The 25740-nt window shown below is 40.6% G+C and overlaps 1 protein-coding gene across 2 annotated transcripts; it reads right to left on the bottom strand.

The window, feature by feature from the left end:
* Positions 1-1289: 1289 nt before the first annotated feature.
* Positions 1290-22533, bottom strand: TM6SF1 (transmembrane 6 superfamily member 1). Of its 2 annotated transcripts, XM_086620386.1 has the most exons (10): positions 22442-22533; positions 20152-20255; positions 18712-18809; positions 17654-17757; positions 16685-16767; positions 15168-15289; positions 10414-10518; positions 8214-8306; positions 7091-7210; positions 1290-1481 (listed from the first exon to the last, which is right to left on the bottom strand). In XM_086620386.1, the coding sequence occupies exons 1-10, from the start codon at positions 22531-22533 to the stop codon at positions 1290-1292; spliced, it is 1113 nt and encodes a 370-aa protein (XP_086476512.1). The 2 variants fall into 2 exon arrangements, with proteins under 2 accessions (XP_086476512.1, XP_086476513.1); XM_086620387.1 differs by lacking the exon at positions 8214-8306.
* Positions 22534-25740: the final 3207 nt, after the last annotated feature.

Here is a 25740-nt window from a genome sequence, read left to right on the forward strand (position 1 = left end):
TTGGGAGGACGTACTGGGATGAAGCTGTCCCGAATTCTAGCGTACGTGGAAGGGGTCCACGCCAGGGAGGCTGAGCGCTGGAGGAAATCATTGCTGAGTTCCTTTTTGCCAAGAAGCATTGACTGATATGTGTTACGGTTGTTTTGGACCTGCCCCTTTGGCTGGAGGTACAAGCCCCTGGGTTCTCTCTTCTGAGCACTGCTGTGAGCTACACCTCAGTGTTCAACAGGAGGTGTTACTGCAGGAATTTCTTGCTGCTCCGAAAGCCCCCTTGTGCAGGGTGCAACATGCATGTGCGTGAGCTGATGCCTTCTTGTTACTGACGAGGTTTAAAAAGACAACTAAAATTCTCTAAATCAAAACACCAGAAGTCAATATCCCAAAATAAGGTGTTTCCAGTTAAAATGCATTGGCTAATTTCATCTGTGAGAAAGGCACTAGATGTACTTCTTTTAGTATAAATACACTCAGAAGTCATAAAAATAGTTGTAATTGCAAACAGAGACATAAACTACACAAACCAAGGTTGCTGTATTTGCTGCTACTTGTTTGTGACCCGACAGCATTAGCAAAAGTAGCTGCAGAGAAGAGCATAGCCAAAACCCTCCTTTCTGAAAAAGCGTGCTACGGCGTAAGGCCTGACTGTTCAAGGTAATGAGCCCTCCGTGCCCAGTGCAGAAGTGCCCGTAGGCACGTGCTTAACGTCAGAGCAGACGAGCAGTCCTTGCAGAAGTGAATCCTTAAAGGAATTAACAAAACTATATCATTTGCTTATCATCTGTGGAGTCTTACCATAAGAGTTGATTGCTTCTTAAAAGATTTCTTGGGATTTTTAATAAGGCTGACCCACAAGACATACTTTTTGACAAATAAAACATGTGCATGTGACAGAGTTATGTATGTTAATTTTTCTTCACATTCTACAGTAGCTCTGTGTAGGGATTGCTAGCTCTGATATTCTTCAGTTCGTGGAGGCTAAACACTGACATCATTATTATTATTTAACTTCATGCAGTATTTCTGAAACTGTCAAAGCAGCTTGCTTAAAAATAGCTATGTGAACCAGCAACTCCACTGCAGCGCAAAGTCAAAGTGTTGAGAAGTGGTACTGAAGGCAGTCGTCTTTATTTTCCCTTTTGAGTAGGATAAACAAAACAGACCGTGCAACTTTACACAATTGTGCAATTTTACACATCTTAAACGCTTCATTTGGGTTCCATTTGAGCAGTTCAGTTACATCCCAACCCAATGATATACATAGCCAAAAAGAGGAGCTGAAAGCAGTCGTACTATTCTGTTTTTTCTTCTTGTTTTGTTTTCATAAAAAACTCTGGCTTGTTGACACACCTGTAAGCCAACAGCTGGGGAAGAATCCCATACATTATGTTCAGTATCAGAAAAAACTGTTTTGCTTCCTCAGGGACTCTGTAGATGTAAGGAGTTCGAGCATGAAGAGAAGCACCAATATGGGAAAATTGAGCCTGTGGTGTGTATATAACGTATATATTAAAAAAAGGGTAAGGTTGATGTGTACTTTGGAAAGACAGCATAATGTGCATGCAAGTGTGCATCTCCAGTGACATTTGCCAAGCCAACCCTTTTATTCCAGAATTATCCATCATACTTTTGCACAGCAGTATAAAAATACAGTCTAAACTAAGGTCATTAGTATCTTGGTATACGAGGCAGAAGAGGAACTGTCAGTACCATGGTAGGAGGTTTCTTTTATGCACATGGTGGCACTGATCTTTACGTCAGGTATAAGATTTCACCCTTAGCTTATGGGTGATTATTCCTGCAACAGAGTCCATGATCCTTCCCCAGGCAAATGGCCACTGAAGCGTGCCTCTCCGCCTCAGCCCGGTAGTGGGGGCAGGACTCGCACCCACCTACCTACGAATGTTGTGTTTGGCACCAAGGGAAGCAGACAGACACTCTCTCAAAGTTAGAAAATAAAATCTTGGAAGGTATGTTAGTTTTTTGTTTGTGGGGTTTTTTTTTCTTTAAATCTCAAACCCAGTATTCCAGATTGTGATCCCAGAACTCCTGATGGTTTCAGAAAACATCCGCAATATTTGGCATTTGGGCTGGGGGCGGTTCTGAAGCATAGATTAAGTTTATAGTGAAGGTTATATGCCAAGACAAGCTTGCTGGGCTGAAGCGTATTTTTAGCATAAACAAACATTTAAAGATAGAAGCGTCAGGATAGTCGCTGTCTTTTGTCTCCATCTGTTACCTGCTATTTCAAGCCACAGCTCATTCACATTAACTATTGTGTGTCCAATTTTTTTTTATTATTTAGTTAAGTTTGCAGTGGAAGAGATCTGAGAAGATAGATATCAATTTGATCTTAAGCAGAGCAGGAGAAAGGGACACCAGGATTTTAGTAACGCAGAGGAGTACACAATGGCCAAATCACATCTTCTGTTCTGGCTTCAGCAGGAGTAATTCTGAACTCACAAAGAACACAGTTCTGTTCACAGTTAGCAAAGGAGAAAGTGAAATACAGTGCACGTGTTTTAATAGAAACTCCTCTAGCAAAAGGTTAGGCTGAGACCATACATCAAGACAGAAAAGGAAATTGGTTTTCAGGTGATTCTAACCACCTCCACTTAACGGGAAGAGCTGATCTAGCAAACCTGAGTCAGGAAACGGAGTCATCAAAGAAATCAAATACACACTCCAGCAGAGTGCCACTTAGCATGTTTCTGTAAATAGCTATTACGCAGTAAACAGATGTTCAGGGGCACGCTATCAGCAGCCTTTTTGTATCAGCCCCATAATTCAGTCTGTCTCTTGCAGCCTGTTAGTCCTCACCTGTCTCAGGCAGGAACTGCTTTTGGCACCTGGGTGGTCCTGCTCAGATCCCTGCTACCTTTTCTTGCCTTGGGAGCTATCTCAGCCCATGCAGCCAGAGCATTAGTGGTCATCTGCAAAGACCTCTCATTATCTGAGGTAGCAGCTTCCCAAGAAGATAGCCAGCCACCATCAGGCTTCAGGTAGGAGGTTTGGGATTGTCTAATGTTTACATAGACACTAACAGTCTCCTGGTAGTATTTTAGTCTCTTCTGGGGTGAACAAGATGCTAAGCTACGTACTTCTCTATGGAGGATTGCAAGGCCTGCCTGTCTCCAAGAGTGGCCAGCTGTGCATCATAGTAAGTTGACAGTAAATTCATAAAAAGTTCATAGTAAGCCTTCTCAGAAAGAGCTGTAAGGGACTGCTTCTGAGAGACCTACAGCTCCCACTGCCTCCTAGATGCCTTTGAAGATCTAAGCCTTATTTGTTATCTTGCGTCTTACAAGAGCTGTAGCATGTAAGTGAAGTTGAGCATTCTAAAAAGAAAAAGCAGAAACATTTTGTTCTGTTTGTAGCCCATGAAGATTTTTACTAGCTAATGATGCACCATATAATGAAGTTACTGTTTATTAGACTTGTTTTTCAATACAACACATTGCTTTTTCCTTTCATTACCAGGGAGTATATTTAGGTCTATTAAAGTAACTTTTTTTTTAAAATTTGATTTGCCTCTGGAAATTGTATTATGTCTTTAATCTCATGTCTTTCCCTGCCATACTGTACTCTGCTGCTGCTTTTTTTTTCTTTTGTTCTTTTTTTTTCCTCCCTTGGGGCAGGGGGCGTGTCTTAAAAGCAGATCTCTCACTCACTGGTAGCCCAGTCCTGTTGTTCTTTCAAGTACCAGGCAGAATTGCACCAAGTCCATAATTTTAAGCAGTAAGACAGAGCTGTTAGTTACTGCAGATCTCTGTGCCTGTTGTGCAATAGGCTGGTGTTGCAGTAAGTGACAGCAACCTGGAGTCTGTTGTGTTACCTCGCTGTGACCAGGTCCTCTCAGTGAACGAGCCATTCCTTGATGCTTTCTGTTACTGAACCCTCTCTAAGTGCAGAATTTTGAGGATCAAACCCCTAAACCTTGGCTGAGAAATCAACCAAAGGAGATGCTGCAGGTAAACTTCTAAGGTAGCCTTATCTAACACACAGCCTTGGTTAACCTCAAAGCCTCGGCCGGTCTCCTGGTCAGGCTGTCCTACAGCAGTTGAAAGCTGCCTGGTGCTGGGTTTGGCACTGCTCAACTTGACAACTGCAATTTGCATATGCCTGCTCTCATAAGCTGTTGTCTGTGTGAAATTATTTGGGTTTGGATTTTTTTTTTTTACAATGTTTTATGTCTGTAGTGTAATCATAGGCAGTACTTGAAGTATTTCTTACCCTGCAATCAGGAAAGCCCTCCAGCTAGGGACAGAGAAGGGCCTGGAAAAAGGTTAGGAGTCTTTCTTCACTCTGTGCCTTCTTTCTCAAACTGAGTGAAATCAGACAAAGACTGTAACTGATTTTGGAGGGGTCTGAATCACGTCTTACGAGCCTAAGGAGAACCATCAAATAAAGTGGGGAGAGAGTAACCTAGAAAAATAAGTTCCTTGGCTTTAGGGTCTCTCGTAGACAAGAGGCACTGCAGAAACTAATCACCAAAAATTGCAGGATTAAGGAAAACATGTAGATGGAGAAGGAATAGACAAAAACTTTCTACATCTGAGACAGTAGGGAAGGGAAGTGGGCTGTGGAGTTGGTGAGATGGAATGGGTAGTGGGTAGCAGGGCTATGGTTCACATCTTCTCGTGTGGCTCACTTGCACAGGGAAACACCAATTTTATCAAGTTCAGAGGCTATTCCAACCCTTTTGTATAATCAAAATGTGTTCCTGGTACTTTAGTTGTGTGACACTTTAAGAGTTCTTCCTGAAACTTCAGAAAGTCCGGTAAAGGTTACAACCTGGTTTGGGAGTCTGAATGTTAGTAACAAAATCTTTCAAGCTGAGAGCTATCTGTAATTCTGAAAATCAGTAAATATTTCTCTATGTGAAAGGCTAGGCACTTTTAGAGGTTCTTAATATAGATGCATCACATGGTATTTTGAGACTTGTTTTTCTAAAAAGTACATACTTCATAATTATAGAAAAAAAACTAATTAAAATCCCCACTTTCCCCATCTATAGGAGCAGTGTTCATTCCCAAGGGGCAGTGCCTATGGTTTTCAGCGTTAGATATTTACATATTTTGGACCTTTGTGCATAACAGAAAGCAAAATATGTTTCACTAACTACATGTGTTTTAATTATCAATTACAAGTGTTTTAGCTTGGCAAAACAGTAGGCAAACTTGGAACTGTGTTTTGTGCCTCAAAATGACCAAAAACAGTATAGAAGTGAGCCCTAAATTCATTGTCACACATGGTTTTTTCAGCCCAGGTTGCTCACAGTTCACCAAGTCAAATAAATTAAATCATTTTCAGTTGTGGGATGACTGAAGTTCATTCTGCAGTGCATTAAAATAAAAATTACAAAAAAATAAACCCTTAAATGTTTTTTGAGTCAGGGTAAAATTCAACATACAATTCTCTTAATCAGTTTTGTCAGCCTAAGGTTTTTGCTTGTGCCTAGGACAAGCTTCAAAGAGTAAAATGGGAAATTTTGAGGGCTAGCTTTGGGTTGCCAGTAGCTTTTCTCCTTGTCTAATGTGTAAATCACCATTATCCTGAAGCCAAACCACAGGAGACAATAGAGGGGTTTTAGGCTTCAGCAACAAAATGTTGCATGTATTAATCATACAGCTAAAAGGTACAAAGTGCAATTTAAAAAAAAAAAAAAAAACCTGAGTGTTTGTAATGAGAAACATTTAAAACAAACAAACAAAAACCAACAACAACAAACCAAAATCAAACAAAAATCTCCTCTGATCTGAGGGGCTGAGCTTTTTGGTAAGTTTGCAAGGTTGTGATGGTCAGCATACTCTGACTTATGGTTCACTTCTTGTGCTAAATAATCTTTGAAGGAGCGTTTTCTTTCCTGACTGATAGGGAATTCGTGAAGCCTGAGTAATCTGTCAGTACACAGAGGTTCCTGATGCTGCCTTGTCTACTTTAGCTACCTTGTGCTTTTTTTAGATTAGATTTGGGCCAAACACAGTTGTATGATATTTATGATACCTTTTGAGCATCTAAACCTCCTCACTAATATGCTGGCCGGATTCTGTTTTGAATAATTTGGTAATTCAAGATTCTCTACAACCTGTTTAGAAATAGAGTCATATTCTCTGTAATAGTTGCTCACAAATAGAAAATAAAATGTCACTCTCCCCGTCCTTAATGGGAAGTTAAGATGGATTGTAGTTTGTATCCATGGTTGTTATCTCAGGCCTGGGGAGCAAAGTGTTCATCTATGTTTGTCTAATAGTGATACTTGAATTACACTTACTGCCACGCCCCTACGTTCTCATTATTGTTACAGGATTATGTTTGTATTTTCGTTATTGTCTGGATGCTCAGAGCACATTTCATTTCCTATGCACAGTACAAATCAATTGTCATTCTATCTTAACTGTTAAATGGTCATCTATATGTCATGAGAAGTCATTTACTAGTTCCTGTTGAATTTTTTTGTTCAGTCGGTCTTCTCATAACTGTCAGCACCAGCTAGTAATTAATTACAGTTGTTGATTTAGGAGAATTGGAGCAGAATGAGCTAAGAAAGTATGATCATTGGTCTGCCTTTAGCAACACGAGCATGTCTTGGCGTTACTGTTGTTTGTGGCCCAGGAGGTTCCCAGTGTTATATCAACATCATCAACTGATGTCCATTTTTCATGACTAGTAGATACTTTTTCCCATTTATTTTTTTCAGAATACCTTGTTGGCCAATACGTATTATGAAACAATGTATTGTGCTGCTGTGGTGGGTTTGAGTTTGGATTTTACTTGGTTGACTGTTACAGCTTTAAGATAGGCTTCCTCTATGGTCTCAGCTACAGAGTGTGTGGTGCTTAATAAGGTTTAAATGAGCTCAAAAAAAAGATTCTGAAGAAGGAGAGAAGTCTACTAAAGCAACAATGCTGTCATTAGAGTCATACAATAGGTTTGATTCTCCACTCCCTTAAATTAGTTTTTCACACGTATAAAAGGTGATATGAGTTACAAGGCATAAAACCTGCAGATCAAGCCCTGGGCTCCTTATTTATTCCATAGGTCTCTACTTATTAACTTATAATTCAAGGGTAAACATTTTACAAAGAAATACCTGAGCTAGTCCTCCAGCATGTATAAGGGTTAAATCGGGCATCCAGGAACAACCAGGCACCAGTAGGCCATAGAGAGCAATCACATAGTATGGCACAGAGTAGAACATGTATGCCAGCATCTGCATTTTAAACAGAAAAATTAGTTGCTTTGCAGTGTAAGGGAGATGCATTTAAAAATTAGCCAGCTGCTGACTGAGGAGTTGAGACTATTCAAAACTACACTCACAGCAGCAGTGACTCCCAGGCCTTTTTGCAGCCATAACTTCTTTGAGAAAAGAATTACACACCTGGATGCTGTTGACTGGACCCAGCTATCTTAAGGCCTCCACTAATACTGACAGCTGTTGTCTCTTTGCCCCAACCAAATCCACTTCATCCCAGGACATACTTTCCCACCTGTGCCAATAAGCATGGCTTGACCTAACTCAGCTTCCAACACAACATGGGTGTCCATTCCTCAAGCTCCACTGCACTTTCAGTTGAGAGGTATGAGATAAGCCACCCCTTTCCCAGAAAGAACAGGACCAGCGGAGATGTTTGGATTCTGCTCATTGCCTCACTCATCAATCCTCTTAATGCTTCAGGCCCTGCCCCTGTGCAGCAGCCAGAGTTACAAAAGAATGACAACCTTGTAAATATTACAAAACTAAAGCAAAACATTCCATTTTCTGCAATGCTTGTGCAAATAGGGTTTGTGGAAAAAAGTGTCGTATTTCAAGGAGTGTGCCTCTGGTGACAGAAGCATAACATGAGCTTAAGAAATCTAGTCATATTACACTCCTTTTTGCTCCATTATTCCAGACGGAAAGTCTACTTTGCCCTTCTAAGGAAGGAGAATGATCATAAAAAGCATGCAGGTGTGTTTCCTGGGCTATATTAAAAGAAGCCACAGTAATTAGGATGTGTAACTCTAGGTAGCTGATTTGAATCCAAGTTAAGTTTATTACAACAAAGAGTTGGTACCCTGTAATGGCTGTAGTAGAAAACACGAAATACTGTTTAACTTGCCATGAGCAAATACTTCCCTTATTGATCTCGTCATCTGTGAAACCCGTGGCTTCATCTTTGTGCCAGTTAACAAATCACTTCTTAACACTCTATGCTCCGCAGTCAGTGCTTTACCTGAAGCTTAGGATAGGCAGCAGGATCTTTTATATAAGGCTCGTGAAGTTGAATATATAGCCGGCAGAGTTCAGCAGGGCAATCCAGAGCAATCTAAGAAGAATTTTTAAAACTTCCCGTGAACAAAGATTTGTTCTAAAATGAGCTAACCTGATACCTGTTACTAGCCCTAAAGATTCACTGGCGGTCTGCAGCACTGCTACCCTGGAGGCTTGCTCAAAATCTATTGCAGAGGTGATCTGTTTGATCACCAATTAAAAAGCTGAAATGCGGACTTCTCTCAGCTCCTGCTCAGAGGGTTTGCAAGGAAATGCTGACAGCCTGCTTTAAAGATTTCGGCTGGACGAGAATTCAGTCAGTTAACTATGCTGTAGTAAAAGTATAATTGCTATTGATTTGCTCTGATAAACAGACTTTGATCCCAGCAAATGAACTTTCCAATGGAAAATTGCTCAAACAGTGGAAACTTCAGGTTAAGCGCCCAATTTTAGGACAGCAAGCTATGGATGTAGTCCAAGGAAAGAGTTGCCTTGTGGCAAGGTAGCAGTGGAGAGCAATGTAGAGAGACAGGTGTTACTTAATAATTTTTTTAAAAGAGAGTAGCAAAGGAGAGATTATTGGATTTTACATTCGTACAGAAAGAACAAAGTTCGCAATAAACATGAAGAGAGACTCAATTGCAAAAGTAGTTTCTTTTCATCATAGCTCTTAAAACTAATATAAAAAATACTACTCTAAAATGAGTTAGCAATCTGCACCAACAGCTGTCACTGTGTTTTATGGCAAGCCATCGTTAATGCCTAAGTTACAGGACCGAACACTTAAGTTTTGCACAACTGAATTTCATGTGTATTTGCTGTGTGACTTTGAGGGGGAAATGCAAAGATTTACAAACAGTGGATATTCCTCCATGTTCTTTTCCAACATGGCTGTCCAAGAAAGAGGTCCGGGTGGGCTATAATGGATTTTATTAGCTTTTTCACAAAATCATAGTTACTGCAGCTTACGCAGAGATGCTCAGTTGATCTCTGTATGTATAAGTAAAGTCAGTAAGCAGTTTCTATTTGGAAAAGGAAACATATAAGGAAATGACCACACTCTCAAAATCAACAAAAAAAATTCTCTGAGAAATGAAGAAGTGGGATTACAGAACCAAGTTTAGATGTTAGAGCATGAGATTAACATTTTCCACAGTGAAATTACAGCTAAAACAGCTGATTAACCTGCATCAGCGGTGCTCTGAAGTAGCATGATCTATAAGAAATGGTCTGTGACAAGTTAGAAGAAAAAAATATATATTTCTGAGGCAAGTTTTCAGAGAAACAGCAGAAGATGACAGAGCAATGTGAGCAGCAGAACTACAAAAGGACAGTCTGCGCTAGGTAAATAAAGTGTTGCTTGGATACTTATCGTCACCTCTTACTTGAATTATTCTAGACAGGATGTGATCTACAAGTCAAGCAAGCTGGCAGTTGTCTGAGACACCCAAACATTTGAGCTCTGTTCACTGAATGATCTAAAACTTCCCTTCTGCTTAAGACAGAAAATGCTTTAGAGCAAAGGACTAGATTTATGTACTACTGGATTTCTCTATTTCAAGCATTTTCAGTACTGATTCATTCCCTCAGAAATTTTAATTCAATCAACTATGCTTAAAAAGCAAACATTTAAAAAAAAAATTAGCTCTTGGTAAGTAGAAACAACATGTGTTGTTCAGGTAACGTGGATAAATCCTCTTTTTTTTTTCAGGTAAAATGTTCTCTTCTATTTCATGCAGTGTAAATTAACTTGGTTTCCTACATAATTTTAACTATGCGTCTCTGTTTAGAAAAACACGAATACAGATTTATTTTATTTGGTTTGTCTCCATGTTCTTGGCCATAAATGTAACACCAAACCAGTGAAAACAGTTTTAGGTCATGTTGATCTGCACTTGGGATGCTATTTACTCTTGTGATTGTGCACCTCCTTTCTCTTGAAAAACATACTTTACACGGGGCAAAATGGAGAAGCAAAGCACCACTAATTATCATAAATAATCAATTTGTCTTTTATATATCTAAGGCCTATTCCAACTCCAAAAGTCATAGGATTTCCCTTGACCAAAATGTACATACTTTTTCACACAGACACAATGATTTCAAATTTAAAAGCTTGACTGAGAATTAAAGGCCGGAATATTAAAATATCTTTGACTTACCATGCCTCTAAATATGCAAAAACCCGTTGCTAGAATGAGATATGCAGCTAACATTAAATCTATTGGTCGTCTGAAGAGTCCTTTCTTCTGGACTTCCTGAACCACCTGCAACACAGAACGTGCTTATTAAGTACGTGCCGGTTCCACATAACGTGTGTTTAGCTCCAGATCAGTCACTCCAAGAAGGGTGAAGCAGTGGACATGACGATAGAAGCAGTTAGCTCTCAGTTATGTTACCCTATTTATCCGCTGATTTCAGAGACAAAGATTCCCACATCTGCAAAGGTGACTTCAGACTTTATAGGATGCAGTGAGGAAAATTAATGTGAGTAAACTCCAGAAATGGATGGATCTAACTAAAGCCATTTCAATACAGACTAGTTTACTTTCAAAGCAACCTAAATCAAAAGAACACTAACTCTGAAATCACATAAGGCTTTACAGCAGCATAACCAACTTCCTCAAAGTTGTCTCTTTTGTTAATTGAAATCAATTCATTTTCCTGAATGTCTCTATGTAGAAAAGCTTTGGAAACGTAACGTAGGCTTGTCTCAAACATTTGAAGTTGCATCTAATACACTTTGTAGAAGGACTGTTTGGAGGGACAGCAAAATGAGGGTCCATCTCATTACTGACAGTGAATGCTGGTTTTCAGCAGCCTGTGACACTATTGAAATTAATGGGATATCACCGGCATAAAATAAAAGCTTTTCTGTGAGCAGTTGAGTTCTCTGTTGAGTTCAGTGAGCAAATAATATATCTTAATAATACGTAATGCAGAAATGATGAAATGTGTGTGTGCATATGGAGCACATGGAAAATCCTCCTTTCATTCTTTTATTACCATAAGCTACGGATTCCTCTGACAGGCACTGACACTTCTCAGCACCTGGATCTGATCTGTCCTGTGCCTCCTCTCCTCAGCATCAGAACAGGAATCCACCCGCCTCAGCGGGTGGGCAGATGTGAAGGGTTCACACTCTGTGGTAGCAAAGGCCATACAGATGTCTAACAAGGGAGATGGCTTGGAGGAACCAAAGTAATCTCTTTACCTGCACAGTAAAGCTTACAAGACCCATGGAAATAATTTGAGGTAGGCTCTGAGCACTATCTAGTCACGGAGAAAATCATAAGCACATCAGAGTATCTTTCTGTAGTTCAGAGGGAAAACTTCCCCATTTATGTGTGTTACTCATTTCCTCTTCCTTTTTATTAGCCGAGTGTTGGCATGCAGACAGTAAAAGAAAAATCTGATTTCCTTCCTGTTATACATTTGTGGAATTGTCTCCAAAGCACAAAACAATAATTAGGATGTAGAGGCACAGTTAAAAGCACTTGGGATCAAGATACTCGCAATAAAGTTTTTGAAACAGGAGAACTGCTCTTCCAAGCACAATTCCTGTGTAAGAACTGCAAGATTCAAATTGTAGTTTAACTAAAATAAGATTATTTTAAATACATAGGACATGCTTTTCATAAAACCATTTCTTTTTTCCTTTTAAAGGATCTTTTTCAGAAAAAAAAAGTGACATGTCTGTTTTCCAGACATAAATAACAGGTCTGTTTTGGCATTATGGTGTCACTTCACATTATTTAAAGTACTGCTGTAAGAATGTTTATAATATTACCTGCAAAGAATAGCTATGTTCTAATATTTATTCCTACAAAAGACAAAGGCCTCCCATGGCTGCTGAGCTGCAAGTCATTATCAAATGTAGGCTACCTAAGGATAACGGAAAGTTTGAAGGTTGGTATATATTCTTTCCACTTTTGTCTAAGTATGAAGCTTATATCTATATATGTATCACTCCTCATTTCAAAAGGCATTTTAAATGAATGTGTGTATTTACTGCGATCCTAAAGCTACAACAGAAGTTTGTACTTGGAGGTTTTGGAGACAAAGCCACTCGTAGTGGAAACAACCTTTGGTGAAGTACAAGTTTGTGGAAATTGCCAAGGTACAGAAAACTTGCATCTTTTTTCTCCGTGCATACATGTATGGAAACAAAATGAAAATGCAAAGCTTAAAAAAAGCAGAAGCAAGAATTTTAAAGACGGAAACAAGAATTTTAAAGACAAGCAAGAATTTTAAAGACGGTATGTACTTTGCTGACAGGCCTCAGCTGCTCAGTCATTTGGCCTTACCCTTCTTTTCCCCAGCAGTCACATCAATACACGCTAAAATGAATTGTGTGTTACGTGCAGTGGCCGAGCAGAGGTGACCTGCCACAGGTTTTGCGTTTATTGCAAACAACATTGAGCTCTGCACGGATCTCGCCAACCCTGCAAAGAAGTGTGTAGGCACACTTCGTAATATCTCTCGCTTCCAGGAAAAAGCTATTTTCCATGACTTCTGAGAGGCTCCTTACATCATCAGTTCTAAGGAATCAGGATAATCTTGTGTGCTGTCCGTGGAAGTCAGTCCCTTCAGAATTCGTGTGCAAATCTGGATTTGTGTGTATGTATTCTGTTAATGAATTTTAAATTACATTAAACTTTTCTGAACTGATATACTTGTAGATAAATCTGCTGGGCTTTGTAAATACTGCAGCACAGCCTGGTTTGATTCTGACTGAGGGCATAACTCCATTCCTCTCCCATGCACCCACCTCCACTAGAAGACACCCAAAACTTGATTCCTCTTCTCTGTCTCCACAGTGATTTTTATTTTTTTTTTAACTAACTGGTTTATATAGGAATGAATATCTTGGCCAACAGAATATACCTTGCTTCAGTTGCTTTCATGTATTTTTCTATATACTTGTAATACCATGTTTAAAAGCATAGTTACATTTTCTTTCTAAATCTTTTAATACCAACTCTGACTGATGATAGCTAAAAGAAGTTCACTTTTACAGCTAATTGCAAATAAGCTATTGAAAAAGAACTAAATATTTTCAGGACTTACAATGATTAGCTAACTGATTAGTAGCATTACACACAATTATTTCCTGGAAGCAATACTTAATTTAGGACTGAGTTGTATAAAAAAAAAATAAGAAAAATTCATGAGTAGTCATGTTAAGATTTAAAGACATTTTAAGGTATACAGTTATTGAACCCAGGTATTTATGCTCAGATATGGAGCATAAATTAGCTGTGAAGACAAAATACGACTTCTAAAAAAGCAAATTATTTAGGAAGGGTAGGAGGCCCCAGTGAAAGGAATCGAGGCTTTTTCTATGACCTGAGCAAGGAAGTTTAGGTTTACAAGAAAGGATTCAGTAAGAAGTGCAATGTTGTATTTTCAAATTACCAGCTTTTTTATGCATTCTCTTTTTTTTTTTTTTTTACTTTACAGAAGTAAAATATCAAACCTAGGTAAGCAGTTTAGCTCCTGATGTGCATAGGAGATGGCTATATTTCAGCAAATAAGCAGTCCATCATCATGTATAATAGCAATTTCTGTGGTGTTCTTGGTACTAGGAAAACAAACTGAAACCTTCTATCCTCCACGCAAAGGATGCTCTCACTAATACATATGGCAAAAAATTGCCATCACCACCTTCAACTACACTTCTCTACCCTGATGACTCTAAAGAATGTGTTTCTGACCGTGATTAATGACACCTTTAAGTAAATCAGCTCAAATTGCTTTGAGATGGGATGTGATTTCTCATAAGCCTATGCAGGAGGGTAGAAGAGAGTTTGGCACCTTAAGTCTCCCCCAGTTTGCCTTTCATAGGGATTTGTCCTAAAAACGGTGATTCGGTAGGAGTTCTTCAAACTTCAGGGGATATGAACATCTGTCTACACCTCTTCTTCCTACTGAAGAATCATGGATGGATGGCTGAATGTTATCTTTCACACGTTTCTGGGAAAATCTGTCTATGCGTCATCTGCTGTTATTCTATGCCATAGGCTACGCCCCTTGCACACTGAGTGCCCGTTAGCTGTGGAACAGGAACTAACTCCATCTGTGCCTATGTTTTCAGCTACAGAATAAACCTGGCTGAGACTCAGGAGATGGCTGAGACTCTTGTGATGCAAAAATATTAATTTATTATATTTCTTACAACTGATACGGTGTGCTGTGGCAATAAACTGGCTTGCTTATAGCAACAAAGAGTTAAAGATTTCTTCTGTGCTTTGTACTGCAGGGACTTTATTTATTTTATAAAACAGTGCATAAACTATTATTGAATTTTTTGATTGCTCAGTTAATCTTATTACAGCCCAACTATTAAATTCAAAGGCAAAAGTCTAAGGAGTTTTAAGTAAACAGTATTTTTACAGATTTTTTTTTTTAGTAAGGTAGAAGTGTGTAAATAATTTTCGTATCAATTAACATACAATGTCTTCCCTGTAAAATCTAATATTGCAGAGCACAAATACAAAAATTATTAAATTACTTGAAATCTGTAAGTCATCTGCAGAAAAATAGTTTCCTGCAGAGCTTCTGTAAGGATTTTGTGATGCTTTATGAAACTGGTATATCTCAGTATTTTCATCAGCTAAGAAACTGAAACAGTCAGAAACTGAATAGATAGAGGGTAGTAACGCAATTACACCTAGAAATGAGTTCTTTACTCTATACATGAGATTCTTTTGCTTTTTCGTTATCCCACCATAATGAAATGGTCCCGCAGTATAGATATTTTTGCAGTGTCTACACAGCCCGGCAGCAATTGTCGTAACAGTGAACACTTACGGAACATTCCACACTCACCAAGGGACCTATAAAATGCAACAGAAACAGCAAGCCTATTTCAGCTTTCTTAACAGTAGCCAACACTTACATACAACAATATTACCTTGACTGGAGTATCGTGAGTCACTGAAGGTTGGTTGTAAATTCGGAACCCAGCCCATATGGGAAGGCAAATATATGGTACACTTAAGAAAAGAGCAGGACACACTTTAGTTCCGTATTTGCCTGTTAAAATATAATTAAGATGCAGAAGACACTGTAAGCTGTGTTGCAGAAGAGTTAAAAAATATCCTACGTAATATCAAGCCTGAAGCAGCTACGGTGATGTACACGTAAAACATTAGAAATCACTGTTGGAGCAACACACAAATCTCCTTGAAAATCATGTGCTCAGTAGTGGTAGAGCCACAGGTGACAGAGAGCCTATCGGACAGGAAAACATTTCAGAAATAAGGAGGTTTTTGAGAGGACAAGAAACCATCTCTGTCACTCTGCAGTAGGTAATTCTATAGGATGGGACACCTTCGAAATATCTTAATGGATCTTGCTTCAAATAGAGACCTCATTCTTTAAAAAATGGAAAAGAGGAATGTATCCATTTTTTAAGATCTGATATAGCACTTGTTTTACAAAGTCTTGATTTGAGGAGGAAACATAAATACAGAGCTATTCTCAGGCCAGGTAAACTAGGAAAAACTGTGTCTTTTACACTGGCTACTCCGCATGTCAGAACGGAAGGCAGAAGGCACGCTCCTGAGAACAAGTTTCTTGGCCTTCCCTAGAGGAAAGTGGAAGAGAGACTGTCGTGTTACATCTGCTGTTTTCTCTGTGCTGCGTGTGTATCTGCAAAGGAGGGAACGGGACTGGCCTCAGGCTGCACCATGAATATTCCTCCTCTGCCATAAAAAGCGGGGCCATAGCGAGCTTTTTCGAAAGCTGACTACAGGATTTGGACACATGAACGTTTTTCTCAGTTGAACACTTGTCAACTTTGCATCAATTTAAGCTTTGTTAAAAAGGAAATCTTTAATTAGAGGGGGGTGGCACTCTTAAAGGAACCACCTGTCAGTAATAATGATGTAAAATTTTTTATTACAATTCTCAACCTCTAGCAGCACAGCTGTGCGCTGATAGATTTATGTTAGAAATCTAGGGATGTTAAATTTATTTTGAAAATAAAATAACGTCCAGATTTCACTTTTAAAGGTGATTTGGATGCCTGTTGTAAGCTGCTTGAAAGTCAGACTATTAAGTAAACTGTAAATTTTATTCAAAATAAGATTTATATTTTTTTAATGACACTAAGAGACAGTTATCATCTCATTGCTTAAATTAAAGCCAGTTTGGATGAAAGCCTTATGGGTATAACAAAATACAATACATTTTTTTTCCCCTTGAGAACAATGTAAATTGAAAGGGCCTTTTTTCTCCTGGTCTCCATCTTCCCCTCCTCACATTTAAATTTTGAAATATCTTGCATCTCTTTACTGTTACTCCTAAAATTCCTCTTTCATACTATTGCAGAAAGGAACCAATACTGCAGTGAAATACGGATAGACTAATGTTGAAGTTAGAAAATGTTTCACAGGAAGAAGTTAGTCATATAAATGATGTCCTTACCCACAATGTTTCCAGGCATAAAGACAATGATGCTCATGATAATGGAACCTAGCCAGTAGAGGCCAATGGTTCTATAGCTTTGTCTGTTTAAAAGAAAAAAAGACATACTTACTGCACCATCCCTAAAAATCCCCTACCTCGAATCACCCTCAAACATTATACTGATTGCTGTGGTTGTATCTCAGTAAGTAAAAGTTTTAAAATATCTGCCACAAGTCAACACTGGATTCTTGCCTCTGTGAGGGGAATATGGAGAAATTCTACATTCTCGTATGAGAACATTATCACATGAACAGTACAGGATTTGTGCATACTTAGTTATTTGCCATTATGTTTTCCTCATCTGAAGGCTGACTGCACGATTTTGCACATCACAGGTTGTACAAGACTGTCAAATAACTGATAATTTAATTTCATTCTGGTAGTGCTTCCCTTATGAGCGGGTACATTAGCCTCTGGAATTTAAATACTTTTTTTCTCAAACTCTTTATTCAACAGCAAGAAACTGAAGAACCTCTAGAAATAACCATTTTCTCTTAAACTGCATGATACTCTCTAAAATGGATGAGAGAACATCTTCGTACTAAGCAATATGTTATTCCTCCCATAATATTATTTTTTTTAAATAATAAAAAAAAAAAAAGGCTTTACACACATGGTTTTAATGTGCATCCTCTTTAAGATTTCCTTTTACCTAACAAAGAATTCAAAGGGGCTATGGTCTCAGCTGCAGAGTGAAGAAGAGAGACTATAACTCAATGGATCTGCCGGTCTTATTCAGCTTAGAGAAAGCGTAACTAGGTGAGGTTTCAATTCCTGAAAGTAGTAAAATTTTAATAGTGTTGCTTTGGCCTAAGACATGAAGCAGTCCCGAAAGAAAAATCTAAATAGTACAGAGAAAAGAAAGCACTTTGTAGGTTACATGAGAATGGAAGCCAAGTAAACAGTACACAAATCCAAATGACTTACTCCCACGCAATAGCTGCCACCATCAACAGATACATCAGATAATGAACGGAGCCGTCCCAGTAGCAGATCACATGGCCGTATGCAGTGTTCAGATATGGTTCACCCTAGGGAACGTTCATTTGAAAAAAGATACGGTGCTCAGAGGAAGAATAACAACTAATCAATTAATAAAGAACAGCAGGAAACAGTTTCAGAAAAGTAACTGATGTTCTTTCAACCCAGGGGTACAGTTTTTGACTGAAAATACACATTTCCAAGCACAGGCCTGATTTAGGTAGGATCAGGTATAATTAAATCAGTTCTATGGTTGCAAAATCGGGTGCAAGATGTAGCGTTGTTCTGCTGCATTATGGAAATATTACTTTTCCATACTTTAGCGATAAAAGCTACAAAATAAAGATACATTTAACATGGAACAAATAAAGATACATTTAGCAACCTAGAGATCTACAACAGCATTGAATATGTTGATATGTATAACCTTGTAAGGTCCAACCCATTTCACGCTAAAGTTCATGGAATCTTTTCAATGACTTCAGTGACTTTCATATGAAGCTCTTACTGAGCTATTTTTGGTGGATGTTTGTATTCAGCAGCCAACAGATTCTGCTGACTAGGTATCTGGCATCAGCATTTTTTAACTCTACTTTAATTCCTTTTAGCAACATGATTAGGCAAAAACAAAGGAGCAATTTTGTTTCCTTCTTGGTAACACATTTGGGTACTGCAGTAATCATCCACTTCTGAGTGCTCAGTATCCGCGGCTTTCTGCAAACGTGAACGGTCTATTCAGTTCCCACACAAGTTAATACGGAACAGCATTACTTTAACTAAATGAAGTGACACTGGAGCGTGGAAGGTATGCTATTTTTTCCAAATGAATCAGTGATTTAAAGTCAATGAAGGTTTTGTTCAGAACAATAATGAAACAGGTCAATGACCAAATTCAAGACAACCCTTTTGAATGTGTTAGTGGCAGTTTTTTCTGTGACAAATACTATAACAAGCTATTTATCATAAAGATTTTGTTTACATTTGTAAGCCAAACAATTGTTTACCTCTCTCAAGTAATGAGTCATGAATCCGTCAATAATTCCATCCTGTTCCAGTCCAATTATTAGATTCACTACACTGGTAAAGGCAAATACAGCATAAACTGTAGTAAGATAAAGGGGGGAAAAATAATAAATTAATAAAGATTTGGAATCACACAGTTACTTCACAGTTCGATAAACTCAGGCAGAGATCTATTGAAATAGGTGAATCTACTTTGAGGTCACAGATGCTTAACACACAATATGACTTTCCCACATAGCTTAGTATGTTTTAATTAGTGGTTAGTCAACAAAGTTCTTAGGAAGCTTTTCTTAGGAATGTGAAATTCTGTAGGGCTGCAGGCACAGCCTCCACGGAAAGTCAATGTCTGCAGAAAGGACTATGCAGCCTTTCAGAAATCTTGGTCGCACTAAGTAGACAACCTTGACTGCAGTCATCTCTTGGAAAGGAGAAAGGACAACAAGAAGGTGGCAGAGAGGGAAATGTGACTTGCCATTTTTGGAGGTGAGCAAGGCAAAATGCATTAGCCGTGGCAGTCCATGAGAGACCTATCTGGCAAGCTAGAGAGTCACTCCTTTAAGAAATTTATTTGTGGCAGGTTTATGTTATTTATTTCCTTTGACTTCAGTGTGAACTGAGAGTTCCCAGCCTCTTGTGGAACACTGAGGACAGACACCTACAAGTTGTAATGAGGAGGAAGACAGAGGGCAAATACAGGTGCTTTGTACCCTACTTTGCCTATGGGCCCATTTTGCAAAATTTTTTAAAAAGCAGTGTTTTTTCTTCTAGATTTTTGCCATGAGGTAATCTAGATCTAAGGTTTCCTTTTAAAAGGTAGTCAATATCTCTATTCTATTGTGGCAAAGTATTGATATAGAAATGTTTGCCTCAGTTTGCAGACAGCCTGAGCCAGGAGTTGGGGTGACTGGAACTTTCTTACGTATCACAAAGATAAGTTAACACAGAAACCTAATAAAAATGGGAGAATTAAGGAATTCAGTCATAGGAAGATCCAAGCCATGGAGGCAGTGGATCCAAAAGATCATAAAATCCCAAATAAGTCCACTCAGGATGAGATACACGTGAGAGGTCTACTGTACTTTCTAAGTCCTGCTACAAATTGGATCTTGACAGAATAGGTATGACCATATTCCAAACACTTTCACAGCTCAACTCAAGTGTTATTCTTGTTCTTTTCAAATAGGAAATCTGGCTTGTCCTGGAGCTGGATCTCCTATTTGAGAAGAATAAAAAGATTTTAAAGAAGTATTATTTCTTTTCCTTTTTTCCAAAGTCTGTCTTTCTTTCTTGGCTCCTTAGCACCTCACCAGACCGGGTTCTGAAGCCAGGCCTTAAATGTTCAATCTGAAATAACGGTCATACATTAATATTTACGTAAATTAACACTTTCTGCATTTAGCTTCATTGTTACCAAGACATACCATAAAACAGAGGGTCTTTTGGTGGTTTTCTTTTGACAAGAACGCGAGCCAACAGACCAATAAGAACCAGAACCAGCAATCCAACTGCAACAATTGCCCAGGAACTGTAATAGTATTTAAAAGAAAAAGAATTTACAAGAAAGACAGAGAAAGAGACAGAACTTTGCATCTTCAGCTTTTCTTACCAGCTATCCTCAAATGCACATACTCTTAAAGTAACTTTTAATACTTTAAAAGGCTGTTTTTAAAGTCCATCGCATAGTCTGTCACAGTATTCATTTTATAGTTCTGCAGAATTTATGTGCCTCTCTTTTCACATGCGATCATCTAAAAAAAGAAAATACGAAAATAGCTAGATAAACAACATATCCAGGAGCCTAGATTTGTCTGATGAAAATCAGTTTTCATACTGGTATCTGCAAAAATAAACAAAAGTGATGGAAAACTTAAAGGCCAATGAGAGGTGAAAGTCACAGAGATTTCAAGGCCGAAAAGGATAGTTAGGGACATTTAGTCTAACCTCAGCAATAAATTATCTACTCAGGAAATTACATATTCACAAGTAAAACACATCAGTCTTATGGAACAGGAGTAGCAGCGTGGAGTGCCTATGACAGATCTAGGTTTAATTTCCAGTTTTGGCAGTGCTACTGAAGGTTTCTCCAGCCCTATAAACCAGGATAGCTTCGGAGGGGTCAGTAATCAATACAGGTGGGCTCGGCAGAAAAGAACTCTTCTCTGAAGATGGGGGCTATAATGTTAGTGCATGAAAAGCGGTGGTGGAAGAAAGCACAAAAACCTTCAGCACAAAGCAAGCTTGTCTCCTTCCCCAGGAAAACAGGAGTTAAGAAAATAAGTTTGCAATTGGTTTCCATCTCTAAGTGTACAAATTGTATTTAGCTCTTTTTAAGACAGGGTGTCCTTCTCAGTCTTCATTTCTGTGCTTGCGTATGGGGTCAAAAAACGGAAGGAAAAGTTAGGTGAAGCCCAGAAGCATAAGCTAAAAATATTTGGCACATGATTTTATACATGGAACCACTGTGTGTGTCAAGAAAACAAACTGCATACAAATAATACTGACTCTGACAATTTCAGCCTTAGTGAAACTTGACTTAAAATTGTTGCAAAAAATTTGCAATATCAAATATTTCAGAATATATACACACATACTTTCTGAATTAAGATGAGCAGTACTAGCTTGTTAATTTATTTTATGGTTTGTATCTTCTGCTAGTCTGTTTTCTCAGTGATTAATTTATTCATACCATTATTACAGCTGTTAATACTGCAGTGACTTTTCTCTGCGGTCTATCAATTTGAAATAAATATTGGCAATGAATCAAGTCAGTCAGCATGTTTTATTCGGTATTTTTCTAGCAGAGGGAAACAAAAAATTAAGTTATTGGCCAGAAGGAGGAAAACGAGGCAGGAACAGATGCAGCAAAGCCTTAAAAACTTGCAGCAAATATTTGTGCAGTAAAGTTGCAAAACACCTCAGGCTGTGAAATCACAAAATACCACATGCACCTTTAAGCACACCGAGTTTTCCATGAGAAAAGACCTTCCTTTTCTAGACCTTCGGTTTATCCCGGGATTCTATTTTTTTGGCAGAGCGGGCGCGTACTGACGTTTTCAGTCAAAACCCGCGCGCCTTGCGGGGAGCCTGAAGCGTGCGGGTCGGGAGCCTTCTCAGCCCGGTGAGTTCCTCCAGCCGTTTTCAAACAGAATCGCGGTTTGTCTGTGAGCGCCCGGGCAGGGCAGCCGGGGGAGGCCGCCGAGCCCCGCGGCAGCCTCCAGCGCCCGCCGCCCCGGGCTCAAGGCGCGGTGTGGGCGCAGCTCCCGCGGGGCCGGGCGACACCTTCGGGGCCGGTTTGTCCTCTCGGCGCCGCCAGCCAGCCCGGCGGTCAGCCGCCGGCGGGACTGGCGCTCACCCGGGCTCCGGGGCCGCCGGGACGCGCTTCACGCGATGCGAAACCGGCAGCTTCGAGGGTCCCGGTGCTCTGGAGCCAGGAGCCCCGCTCGCGTCTCCTCGGCCGCATCCCGGCACGGCTCCCGTTAGAGGACGCGGGCAGGACCCGGGAGCGCGTCCCCGTCTCCCGCCCGAGCCGCTCCCCGCCGGCGCCCGGCCGCCCGCGGCGAGGCCCGACCCGCGCCCTCCGCTGCCCCGCTCCGCCTCCCGCCCCGTCCCGCTCAGCTCCGCTGCCCTCTCCCTGCGCCGCCGCTAAAAATACCCGCCGGGCTGGCCGCCCGCACCTCGCTCACTCCCGCCGCCCGGCCTCGCCCGCCTCACCTGCCGCCGGCCGCCAGGCAGTTGAAGAGGTACGTGACGGGGATGGCGGTGAGGGAGAGGACGAAGACGCCGGTGGCCGCCGAGGCGCTCATCCCCGCGGCGGGAGGCGGCGGCCGCCCTCTGCGCCCCGAGGCGAGCGCCGCGCCTTGCCCGAGGCGCCGCCTCGCCTCAGCCCTTCACGCCCCGCGGAGGAGCGGCGCCCGCCCGCCCGCCGCCCCGCCGGCCTCCGCCCGCCTCATCGCCGGCGCGCGCCCCGCGGCGGGCCGCCCCCTCCCGCCCCGCGCACGAAAGGTTAAATCCGCCTCGGAAACCGGAGGCGCCCGGTGCTCCCCCGGGGACTGCGGGAAGGGCCACGGAGCTTTCCGCCTTCCCGCTCCCCCTCGCCCCCGCCCCGGGGGTAGGGGACTGCGGGAAAGGCGAGGCGGCGCCGAGGGGGGATGCCGGCCGTGATGCCGCCCTCGCGGGACCGTGGGAAGGGGGCGTCGCGGCGGGGAAGGGAAGGGAAGGGAAGGGGGCTCCGCCGGGAACCGCCAGCGAACGGCAGCGGCGGCGGGCCGAGCCGGTGCGGAACGGTTGAGCTAAGCGCGGGAAAGAGGCTGCGGAGGCTGGTTGTTAACTAACGGCGCCGCGGGAAGCGGCGGGGGGTGCAGTCGTGCGCGCGGTGCCTTTTCGGCAGGGATCCGTTCTGGTGAGAGGTGGTAGATGGAAAAGAGGTTCCCTTGGTCTGACTAGTGCCGGAGCCCCTTCACGAAACCCGTAAGAAACAATTATGCGTCTCTTTTGCGTCAGAATTTGGCTGGGTTATGAAGAACAAGGGCACTAGCATTTAAAAAATGCTTTAATGATGACCTCACTTTTTCCATCTAAATGTCAAAAAAATAACAAAAATTAGGCATATGTTTGAATTTATCCATCAGCGTTTTTCTCTGGCTTCAAACTTTGTACACGAGTATCAACACTAAAACTGTCGGTGTGCAAACAAAGGAAATGGAAACCGCTATTCCTAGAAGTTACTGAGCATTTAAATCCAGGACATCAGCAAGATCATCCTGTGTTGCTTGGGGAAAAACAGCAAATGCATTTCTAGCGTGACAGGCAAGCCCTTTCTGGTGGACATGAGGAATTATTAACGCCATTGTAAATGCACTCATCTGCAATAATGGGCACAATTCCGATTCCTTCGTGTTGATACAAAGGAAGACTGTGCTAACGGGGCTGAGGAAACAGGGCACCTGTCCATCAGGAAGAGTCTGAAGAGCTTGGCACACGAGTGCTCTCCGTAAATACTTGAGGATTTAACACCAGGCAGGGGAAAGAACTCTTTAATTTGAAGGAGAAAGCTGTGAAGAAACTTTAATTAGTTTTTGGAAACAGATTTTTAGCTATGAGCAGTAAAGGGTCTTTGAAGTCTTTTACAATAAGAGTAGTGAATTAAAAAAAAAAAAAAGTCCTGGTTTAAGATGTTATTTGATAAGTTTAAGTGAAAGACTAATTGATATGACTGCAAGAAAGGAACTTGATGATCCAGAACGTATCTATGTCCTATATATTATAGACAAACAAATTCTTGCATAGTTATTTCAAGTGAGAAAGGTCTGGAATCTGGCCATAGGTATCTGAATGGGTTAAACCATGCTCAACCAAACTATCTGGTAAAAACATGATGCAACTCCTAAAAGTAATTTAGTCCACCCAAGTGTCAAAATTGCCATTGGATGAGTCAGGGCTAAATTTACCACCTCCAAATGCCTACCTTTCAATGCACAGCCGGTTTACTTCTCAAGCTTTCAAATGTATAGGCTGCTTATTTGTATGCAGCTGCCACAGTGCAGTCTCAAGATTCACGTCTCAAGCTTCGCTTCTTAGTTCCTGTGCCCATAAAGTCAAATGCTATATGGGAAACGTCTTCCTTACCACTCTGCCAGCATATTCTAGCACTGATTTGCACCGGGGTTGTTAATCAAGCCCTGTTTCAGCTTCAGAGTAGAAACTCTCAGGGCACACGGCGTGGTAGGTACATAGCAACTCACCTGCACAGGATGCATAGTTTGAGTCTATTGAGTTGAGATTTATCAACTTTCAATTTAAAAAAAAAAATATAATCTGGTAGCAGAAAAGACCCAATGCTAGTGTTTAACATGTAGATTCTGCATGTGCCCAAAACCACTGACTGACTTCTCCAACAGCAAATAGTTCAAAATTTGGCTTTAAGTCAGAGATTAGGTCAAACAGCAAACTATTTTTTTTTATTAAACAACACCCTTAGATTAAAAGCAGGAGTCCTCAAAAACTAACAAATGCATTTCTTGAAAGCTTTAAGTGTTCTTGTGGGGGAGGGAGAGGAAAGAAGAACGTCAACTGTATGTAACACCACCCTCTATTCACATGTACCAGAACAGCAATATAAAAAGGTAGGAATAGGGTGTCTTTAACAACATAATTACTAATCAAAGTGTTACATGAAAGCGGTGTTGATAAACTGCTGTCACCAGAAAAAGTGTAACCTCTCAGCTTCCTGTCACATACTCAATTATATTCATTTCTTGATGTTGCAAAAGCATTTTTTCTTCCTTTCTCCTGAATTTTAAAAATTGTAACATCATCATGAGGCACATGGATGCCATCACTTGTAGAAAATCGTACAACCATTTAACTATTTAGCAGTATTAGATGTCAGGATGAGATTGAAAGACACATATCCTACATAAACTGCAGTGAAGCTTAGGAAAGCAAAATAGAGTGATGAGAAGATGAACATTAAGACTCCTTTCCATGCAGAAATTGTCAGAGGATGATGTTTATTGACAACATGTGATTCCTAGAGTTCTGATCTTACGTTTCATCTGACAGTCCCTTCAGCAGCACAGTGTCAAAACCGATGATCCTTCACTACACTATAACATTCCTGCATCAGAAACCACATGATTTCGATCTAAATGGTCATTTTTACACAGGTAGCCCAACTTTCTCTCAAATGCCAAGTATCAGCCTTATGCCACAGAACAGATCCTCACTGGGAATCCTGACCGCAGCAACAAACCAGATCCACTTGTGTGGCCCTTGGCTGGCAATACTCAACTCACGAGCAGTATGCTTGGGCTGACATTTGTCAGCTTCTCGGTTAGACCGTAACTGGATCAATAATCGGTATTTATAATACGGAAGATATTTCTCTTCAGTCTCTCTGCTAAATGGCAGCAGATCAGTCTTGATGTCAGGACTAAAACGGCATTTGTAAGTGTGCCAGCAAAAGAATACTGTGGAGGACATAAAAATGCTTATTTATTAATGGTCAGCTT

This window comes from Tauraco erythrolophus, chromosome 14 (assembly GCF_009769465.1).
Source record: "Tauraco erythrolophus isolate bTauEry1 chromosome 14, bTauEry1.pri, whole genome shotgun sequence".
Lineage (NCBI taxonomy): Eukaryota > Metazoa > Chordata > Aves > Musophagiformes > Musophagidae > Tauraco > Tauraco erythrolophus.